General features: G+C 34.3%; 1 protein-coding gene across 3 annotated transcripts in view; it reads left to right on the forward strand.

The window, feature by feature from the left end:
* Nucleotides 1-7,450, forward strand: part of cv-2 (crosveinless 2-secreting protein) — a 43,802-nt gene extending 36,352 nt beyond the window's left edge. For 2 of the 3 annotated variants that reach the window (XM_018449502.1, XM_018449503.1), the window contains exons 5-12: nt 300-476; nt 1,045-1,227; nt 2,136-2,395; nt 3,452-3,611; nt 3,683-3,870; nt 4,296-4,693; nt 5,091-6,223; nt 6,842-7,450. In XM_018449502.1, the coding sequence (XP_018305004.1) occupies nt 300-476; nt 1,045-1,227; nt 2,136-2,395; nt 3,452-3,611; nt 3,683-3,870; nt 4,296-4,693; nt 5,091-5,346 (1,622 nt within the window). In that variant the 3' untranslated portion in view covers nt 5,347-6,223; nt 6,842-7,450. The remainder of the gene's footprint in view (nt 1-299; nt 477-1,044; nt 1,228-2,135; nt 2,396-3,451; nt 3,612-3,682; nt 3,871-4,295; nt 4,694-5,090; nt 6,224-6,841) is intronic. The other variant, XM_018449504.1, reaches the window with a different exon arrangement.
* Nucleotides 7,451-9,933: the final 2,483 nt, after the last annotated feature.

The raw sequence follows: 9,933 nt of genomic DNA on the forward strand, positions 1-9,933 counted from the left end.
TGTTCAATATTAATTTTTTTAAAATAGACAAGTTTTCTGTGGTGCCCCATTATGCCCTGTATAAATGACATAGTGAAGTTACGACACACTCTCACAAAACAATAATTTCATCCTGTTAATCTATACTTTTGCAGTAAAACTTAAGTTTTCCTTATAGTAAATACTTCAAAAAATATTTTAATATATAACAAAGTTGATTTATTTATCTTTAATATGTTTAAAACTTGAAAAAATCTAACTATAATCATTATACCCCAGGTTCCCCTACTTAGAAGACTTGGTCGCTTTTACGATTGCAGGGTGCATGCAGAACGGCATTTATCACGCATCAGAGACAGAATGGACGGAAGAAAACGATCCCTGTCGAATATTTACCTGCAAAGCGGGCGTCATCACTGAATCAAAACTACGGTGTTACACGCCCTGTTCTCATCCGAAAGCGGCCCCACCTGGCCAGTGTTGTCCTATATGCGAAGGTGCGTAACTTTTGTCTTCTTTTTTTGCACGCTTTGATGTTGCTGCTGCTACTAATTACCCACGCCAATCTCACAAATATTTCTCACGATCTTCTGATTGCCCGCCGCGCAATTAAAACTGGAATGTTCCGCTGATATAACGAGGGGAGAACGGTAATGATTGAAAATTACAGCGCCGCTTCTGCCCGACGAAAAACGAACGAACGATAACACACGTATGTTGTAACATTCTATTTCTCTTTTTCTTTAGAATAATGTAACCACATAAATTTAACACGACGTCCTCGTAAAATTTCGCATCGTACAAATAATACAAATGCGATCTTTTTTGTATATAGAAAAAGATCGCAGTTGTATTATTTGTACGGCGAGAAATTTTACGAGGACATCGTGTTGAATTTATGTGGTTACATTATTTTGAAGAAAAAGAAAAATATATGTGACTCTTTCCACATTGATACATATGTGTTTGATATAAATTAATATTCTGACTCAGCCAAAAACACAACTTTACTCCCGAATACAGAAAAAGAAGCTAAACGCGAAATGTTTGATCCATATTTTGTAGGTTGTTTAGTAAATGGACAGAAGGTGACGGAGGATAGATCGGTGACAACGACGGAAGACCCCTGCGTAACCTGCAAATGCAACAAGGGACATCTCACCTGCGCGAAGCAAGCCTGTCCGACGCTTAATTGTCCTTCAACGAGGATCGTCGATGTATCTGGGGAATGTTGTCCACATTGTCGAGGTGAAAGAAGTTAAATAATTTTCATTAAGATAAATTTCGTGCTTCTGCTCTGAAAAGAAAAGAAATGATCTTTCTCGAAAATAATGACCTCCAAAAATTGTGCTTCGCAGAAAAGGAAGTCTGTTCCTTATTATTATTATTCGCTTATTTTAACTTCCTTATTTTTATTTGCATATATTTTCAATTTAAATGACGGTAATAATACGTTATTCTTTTTTTTACAACGTACAAGCCGCTAATTATAATGTAGATATAATATTAATGTAAGATTACTTATTTATTGCGTAAGCATTTCAATGCCGATGGAATCAAATTAATAACGATCGGAGGTTTATTTTAACATTTTTCAAAAGATACATTTTCTAAGCAATTGCACGAACAATTAAAGTCACTTTGAATTTATAGGTCATTCCGATCTCTCTTACAATACCAGAGGCGCGAACCGGTTTTATACGAATCTGATTATTTTCCAATGTCGCAATTGCGTAAAAACCAGCGGCACGCGGGTAATATTACGATTGTCATCTAGTCATCCGAGAATACGCGCTGCCATTTGATTACACATATCTCCCTACAACTTTCAAATTCTGCATTAAAGTATAATGCAAAGTATGTGAAATATATCGCGATAATTACATCGAATCAAAATACAAACGATAGCGTTAAGATTGCATAAATTAAAAAATATTACATAAAATTAACATAAAATTTACAAATATTATTACTTACAAATACCTATTTGTATATCTCACTATACTGCAGATAAAATATACAGTTTATACATGAAAAAATAATTCGCGTAATTGACAAGCATGACAAGAGAGCGATTCAGAAATTTTTGCTTTTAACGCGATCATTAGCACATATTCAAGAGTTAAAAGATTAAGAACACTACTTCTTTCACACAGGCAGTGCAAGATTTTTCTCACCTCCGAAAGGCGCGTGCATGCTCGGCACGCATTTATATAACTCGGGTAGTGAATTTTACGTGGATCACTGTACGCGCTGCACCTGCGTCAATTCGGCGATCTCGTGTATAAGGGAGACCTGTCCGGTACTGGAATGTCCTAGGGAACATCAAGTGACCCTACTCAACCGCTGTTGCCCGCAATGCTCGCTTGTCGAGGAGAGCAGGGCCTCTTGCTCTTATGGTGGAAGAACTTATGTGGCGAGTATCACGCTTTTATTCGTCGTCGTACAATCTTATCCGTCGCGTGAGCAACCTAATTGCGAAATGAGAAACTGAACTAGAGCATTATCAAATAACCTTTATTAAGCTAGCAGAACCAAGTCAACAAAATCAAATCGGATCTTTGAAATATTTAGTACTTCTTTTGTATTAAATTATATCACATTAAAAATAATTTTGTACTACGTGCTATTTCGAAAAAATCCATAGCACTGCTATATTAAGCTAGCACCACTTTAAAATAGAAGGAAAAAAAACAAAATCAGAAATATCAAGAGGATTGAATTTGGAGGACTAATTTTTACTTTATCTATCAGAGATAATACCATTTCTGCATCAATAATTATTTTTCCTACCATTAAAATATGAAAGGCTTGAAAACGCACGATTACATATTTATATAATATAAATATGAGAAATTATATAATCATAAATTTCATAATTATTAATTATAATATAAATATTGTGAATACTATTAATACTATAAATTATGCGAAAGTGATACTGTGCACTATGTCGAATTTTCTAAGGTTAGTCCGAGAACTTTCCGATTTACTACGTACATAATTTTTTATGCTTGTATTTATGGCAATATTTTGAAAGTTTAAACAATTTTCTTTAAAACAAGCCCTAATTGAATAGATTAATATTTATTAATAAACATCGAATTTTTATGCATATATTTTTTATAGACATGCACAAAATATACAAATATGCAAATATGCACAATATGCACTAATAAATATGCATTTTTAGAATGCTTTTTTAATGAAACAAATTTCTATTTTTATGTTACTTTCCAATCTGCTTTTTAAAAAAATATGAAATTGTGCATTAGAATCCGATATCTATTAATCAAAAATATGTTTCTATAAAAATATTGATAAATATGTATACATACCACTGGACTTTAAAGAGTTATGTAAAAAATCAATTTCGTTGCGAAAATATCTTCTTACGAGATATTTTTATTTCGTATCCGTTGCTGTTTCATCTTGTCATGGTCATTTAAACGACCTTTTTTGTCCTAGGCAGGATGGCGAAAATTGGAAGCTGGATTCCTGCAAGACATGCACCTGTAAACAGGGCAAAGTGCGCTGCGCAATGCCTCAGTGTCCACCGATGAATTTTCGTTGCCCGCCAAATTCTAAATTGGAACATCCGGAAGGTCAATGCTGTCCGCGATGTGTAGAGCGTGAGTTTTATCGTCTTGTATCTCACGAGATTAGTACTCAATTAAGATATAAAAATTATTAATTCTTCCAGGTGACGGAGTTTGCACAGTTTTTGGAGACCCGCACTATCGTACGTTCGACGGAAAATTCTACAGCTTTAAGGGAGCGTGCAAGTACCAACTGGTTACCGATTGTTTCTCTCACACATTCAGCATACGGGTAACCAATGATGCCAGGAAAACGAAATTTTCAGCGTGGACCAAAACTATTGCCATAAAGGTATGTTTAAGTTATATGAAAATTTTAATATAAATTATAGCACGAAATAAATTTAATCTTCGCTTCCTTGAACTGAATAGGCTAAAGCTGATTTTTAAAGAAAACTAAGAAAATGATACGAAGTATCATTATCGCATTCGAATTTTATCAAATAATATCATATCACTTATTCGCATATACATATAGTATTTAAAACTAGCGCTTTCAATGTTCTTTAAAAGATATAATATAATTTTTCAATTGTTTTACAAATGAGACTATAGATTTTAATTGATGAACTGGTTTAATAACTGGAATAATAGTGTTGCTAAATAAAGTCTTCTCTCAGGTGAGGTTTTCTTGCTTTACTCAAAAAGAATTACATTGAATAAAATGGAAAAAGAAACTTTTTCGTTTTATTAGCGTCCCGTGCGATCATGTTGCAGATTGGTGATTTGAAAGTGAATCTTGGTCAGAAAATGAGAGTGAAAGTAAACGGGAAGAAGGTGGATGTTCCTTATCGCGTTGCTAACCAACTGGACATCAATCGTACAGACGACAGTGTGATTGTCAATACGCGGATCGGGATCAAGGTTCATTGGGATGGTATCAGCTTTCTCGAAGTGTCTGTGCCTTCGTCGTATAGAGGTCAACTATGTGGTCTTTGTGGTAACTTCAATTCCCAAATCAAAGACGACTTTACTGCGCGACATGGACGAGTGGTTCAGGATCCGCAGCAGTTTGGTCAATCCTGGGTCGTAGGTGGTGCCAAGAAGACATGCCCTCGAACGAAATTCGGAAATAACACCAGGCAGAGACGTTGTCGAGAAAGAAAAGATCAGCGGTATTTTATATAATCTTATTCATTTACTTATTAATATCTTTCCAAAGAGTTGTCAGAAGTAAAATGAATATATTTTCATTATATCAGTTATTTTATATACCTACAAACTGTAAAGTAATTTCTCTAATATCCTAAAATTCTTAATAATAATATTTACGTAATATTTGTTTATAAAAACTATAGTCTTATTGTTGATAATTGCTAATAACACAAATATTTCTATCAAATTAATTTTTAATTAAATCACAATCATAGTATCATTCCTGGCAATTATTTTTTTCTCTTATTATTTTATTTGTCGCACGTCGTTTTAATAATCGCTAATGAATATTTCCAAAATTCATTCTATGTCCATTTCAAAATAAACGCCTTCAATTACAATTTTCTGTGATTGCAGATTATGTAATCGACTAAAGTCACAGATCTTTTATCCGTGCCACAAGAAGGTGAATCCGGCGATGTACTACAAAGCCTGCCTTCAGGATATGTGTGAGTGCCCGACCCAGCACTGCTATTGCGAGTCCTTCGTGGCATACGCGCATGAATGTAAGCGTCTCGACATCCCGCTGCCACACTGGCGAAAAGCCACGAGATGTCGAACCGTTTGGGACCAGTCAATAAGTTCGACGAATTTCGCTCGCCGTTTACATTAATCGCGCACTTTGTCCATCGCCGCGTCCGGCCTCTAAAAACTCTATCTTGGAAGACGTGCAGCGAGAACGGCCGTATCAAACTTGATATACATTCTGCATGCATTTAGAGAGAAATCACTCTATATATCATCCCATTCCTCTTCTTCCTTTTTCCTTTCTAAGGTAACATTTTAGTGTACGCGAATAATGAAGAAGAGACACGATGCTGGAAGATATTTAGAATTAATGCGCATTTGTTCTGTGCATAGAACTATATGACACTTCAAAATACGCGTGTAAGATAGTCGAAGAAAAACAAAATTTTCTCTGGAATTCGGAATCTGTTCCTAAAATTGAATTTTCTATTGAAGAAGATGAAGCTTCCGATTAAATACTCAATAAGCGAATAGCACAAAGAACGTGGCACTTTTCTTAGTAGTTATCCTACGACATATACCGCGAGGGATTAATGTGAAATAAGTATTCATAAATGCTTATTTATTCGTGGAGCAACGTAATGCACGCGGCACTTATAAGTCTGCCGTCTATAATGAGAAACGGCAATGGACTGTTAATGCGGTAGAAAATGTTTCGCTGCTTGCGCTGCAAATGTAATACGAACGACTATACGTATATTGACTGACAAACCGTCGGAATAATCGTGGTATTATATTACGACAAACGATGTATGTAACTGTTAACAATGATGAAGCATAAAATAGTTGAAAATTTTTTCTTGACTTTGCAAGCTACCAGCTTACGTCGCTTCGACATTCTTCGCGATGTTATCTTTCTATTCCCAAGAGCTCCTTCTGTCTGCGAGAGCGCGAAGACCGGACGCGGCGGAGTGCTCGGCGAGAATCTACTAGTCACCACTTCGTATCAATATGCATTAACGGTAAGTTCCTGTGCCCCCGTGTTAATAACGTCGAGTAGTAACTAGGGACGCACTCGAGCCGGAGTAGTACTCTTTCATAGCTTTGACAAGGAAAAAATCAAGTTTTATATTAATAACGATTACACGAATAATTATGTACCAATAATAATTACACAAAAAATACATATATAATATTACATAAAAAAGATCTTTTTACTGTTAAATGAAAATTTGATTTACGCTAATTCCAGGATCACACATTTTTAGAAAATATGAAAAGTTGTAATATTTTTGTTTATATTTTTTCTGGTTTACTTTTATAATGTAACTTATATCACACACAGAAAATATATTCTTTAAAATACCAAATATGATATTTTTTCCATTATTGTAATACCTTTAAAAATTATAAATGGATTTAGAATTTACAAATATTCTTTATGAATCTTTTTACACAAACTTTGTAGAAATTAAATTACTCTTACGCGCAAAATCAATATCTTTCCGCATTTTCAAATAAAAAGACTTGTTTAATTCAGTTTTATGTTTCCTAAAATTAGCATAGTTTTGATATTTAAATTTATCGACCTATAACTACTATTTTTAATAAATCATTCTTACATTTAATTATTTTTATAGTGAATTTTTTCAGTCAGACTCTGACTCGAGTGCCTCTAGTAGCGACTGTTCGTCGACGCGGAGCGGCGGCGATTTCGCGCTCATTCGTACGGAAATCTCACGTGGGTCACAGCAGCACAAGTACGCAGCCATGACGTCCGGAACATGGATCTCACATGTGTGTATGTGTGTGCGTCACGATTTCACGCGAAATCCCGTAGATCCGAGAGGAAGCATTGCGAGTCAAGCTAGAGTCGTGCAAATATCGGAAAATGGATAATCTTGTGTCGCACAGAGTGAAGCACAAAAAGTAAAACTCATATTTAGCTCTAACTTGGTGTAATTTAATCCCGAATTTTATGTTAATGCAGGTTCGCGTACATTATTGTAAATCGAGAACGACATGTCTAGTTTTAAGATCGTAAGGATATTGGATTATTATCGAACAAAAATTGATGTGAGGTACCGTAATTGACAATGTGTAGTGTCATTATATTGTATTGTAATCACATAATTATTGGCATTTTTTTTAATAACCGTAAATGCTGCCTTATGAATTTTATATGGACTTCACTGAGAGGCTTGTGTACGATCACTCGACAAACGCAGGAGTAGAGCTCTATTGAACAAGAGATATATATGTGCGCGTAAGTATTTTTAGCACTTGATAAAACGAAACCGATATGCTTGAATTCGTGAGGACTTTAGCAATTAGCAGCAGATGTCTTGTAATGTTTCGGAACACCGTGCAGTATTTCGGCCGATGAGCAGGCTCGCGGCATAGCATGTACATCCCAGTTTAACGCAATCGATCGATTATATGTATATGTATGTGTACACATATAAATATGTGTGGACTCGCAGGTCCTTGAATCCATAGATCTGTGTTTCTACCGAATCTTGTATTCGTATATCTGTGTTCGTATCTTTTTGCGGGTCTCCGCATCCGCAGTTCAATGAATCGTCGAATTCATCTGATGAATCATAGATCTGCGGTTTCTCAAACTCTCTTTCGCTCTTTCTGAGATCTTTGAATCCAATTAAATCCGGAGATTTATCCACGGAGTAAATCGCACATTTAAAACGGATTTCTAGGTACGTTGCTCCTGCAATTCATAAATCTTTTGATTCATAATTCCGCGATTGCGCGATCGCTCTCTTGGGATCTGTATATAATAAATTTAGATCCACGAATTGCGCTTGCATTCATGAATCGTGGTTTCACAAATATGTTCTATTTCTAGATCCGTGGTGCCATAGATCTCTGATCTCATCATAGATCCACCGTTTTACACAGATGTTTGGATTCACAGGCTCGCCGTTTATCAGATTCTTACATTTTCGTTATGTAGAATTAGGAGGGAGCATTTTCCCGTTTTTCTTCGACGACAAGTACACCTTTTTTATATTATGTACAACATATATCTAAGTAGCGTATAATGTTTATATATATTTTAGCTTTAGTGAAACGTTTACAAATTGTACATAGAAAGACACGATTAATTAACGTTAAGCGAGCACTAAGCATGGGTTCTAATAAGTCGTGCCACAATTTTTATTGATTCTTCACCTATTCTCTTTTTTTTTTACTCCGTTTCTTTTTTTCGACTTTCTCTTTCACTTCCTATATATTTCTTCTTCTTACTTTTACCTTTAGCAAATTATTACAAAATTTTGCAAAACAGTGTAGACCTATTTTATTAAAGCTATTTGTGGAAGAGAGAATGACGTTTTTTTTTAATTTAGTAAATCTGTACATAGTCGAAATACACTGTAATTAATTATCACCGACGAGTTTCGGCGAGGAATCGAACCAATTCTGTATATCGGGTAGTCCAAAGCGTTAGCCAATTTTTGTCGACTTTAGCATAGAGCTATAGTGTAGAACAAAAAGTTGAGTAATAAACCAATTATATTCACAGACACCGCGTCTGTAAAATTCTCTCTCTCTCTCCCTCTCCATATTCGAAAATATATCAAGAAAGCTCTATATGCATCATATCGTCAAAAAATTATTTTTTCTAATAATTATTCTTCTTTACTTTCCCATAAACACAGACATTATTCTGTAAAACTAGTGTAAAAAATTATAATATGTGGAATAAAAAGAAGGGAATAATATAAATTTCAGATATATATTCATTTATTTAAAGAGACATTTTCCTTTGACAGTCAACACGTTTGAGAGTTTCCGAAGTTGTATTATTACAAATTGTGGCCTTACTTTCTTTTTAGACCAGAGTAGAGATTTCATGTTACATGCCGATAGATTTCAAATTAGTTACACTAAAATGTATGAAATAAATCTTGAATAAAATGTACTAAGGAAAAGAGAAGAACGTGTTCTATCCGAAAATATGAAAACATTTTAGAAAAATTTCAAACATTAAGTGATACCTAAAAATATTTCCAACGCACGGACGATAAATTATCGTGTATCAAGGTCATTTAACAAACCTCATAACACGAGAGATTCGGAACTTTTATTACATTATAAATGCACAAAATCATCTTAAAAATATTCATATATATGTAAATACATATATTATATATGGGCGTAATCAAGAAAACGACAGATTTTATTACAGTATGATAGAGGATGAAGTAGAGAGTGCTACGCGTTGATCGGGATATTCTGATATATATTCTACATATCTGACTACTTTCTACCTTCTTCCTTATCTTTTTTTATTCTTTTTCTCTTTATTTCCTATCTCTTTCTTTAACTTAAATGCTAAGTGCAATGCGCTAATGAACTGCTCAACTACTTCCCGCGATTATGCACAAAATACGCACGCATCTGCAGCGTTGTTAATCCAATTAAAAGATATATCAATTAATCACAGATCGGATATGCTTCTTATAAACTTCTTCAAACATCTACGAAAAAATTAATATTTAGGTTATAAGAACGAAAAATACATTAACTCCAACGAAATAAATTCTTGTATTATGTTATTTATGTAATAAAATGTGCAGTTACGGTTTCTGCTATAAAGATATTTTACAAGAGATAACCCAAATCTAATAAATTATATTTAATTATAAATTAAATTTTATTAATAATTTTTTATCGCCCCGCAAATGCATTATGTGTACCTTCATGGTTCATG

Source organism: Mycetomoellerius zeteki, unplaced genomic scaffold (genome assembly GCF_001594055.1).
Source record: "Mycetomoellerius zeteki isolate Tzet28-1 unplaced genomic scaffold, Tzet1.0 scaffold245, whole genome shotgun sequence".
In the NCBI taxonomy this organism is placed as follows: domain Eukaryota; kingdom Metazoa; phylum Arthropoda; class Insecta; order Hymenoptera; family Formicidae; genus Mycetomoellerius; species Mycetomoellerius zeteki.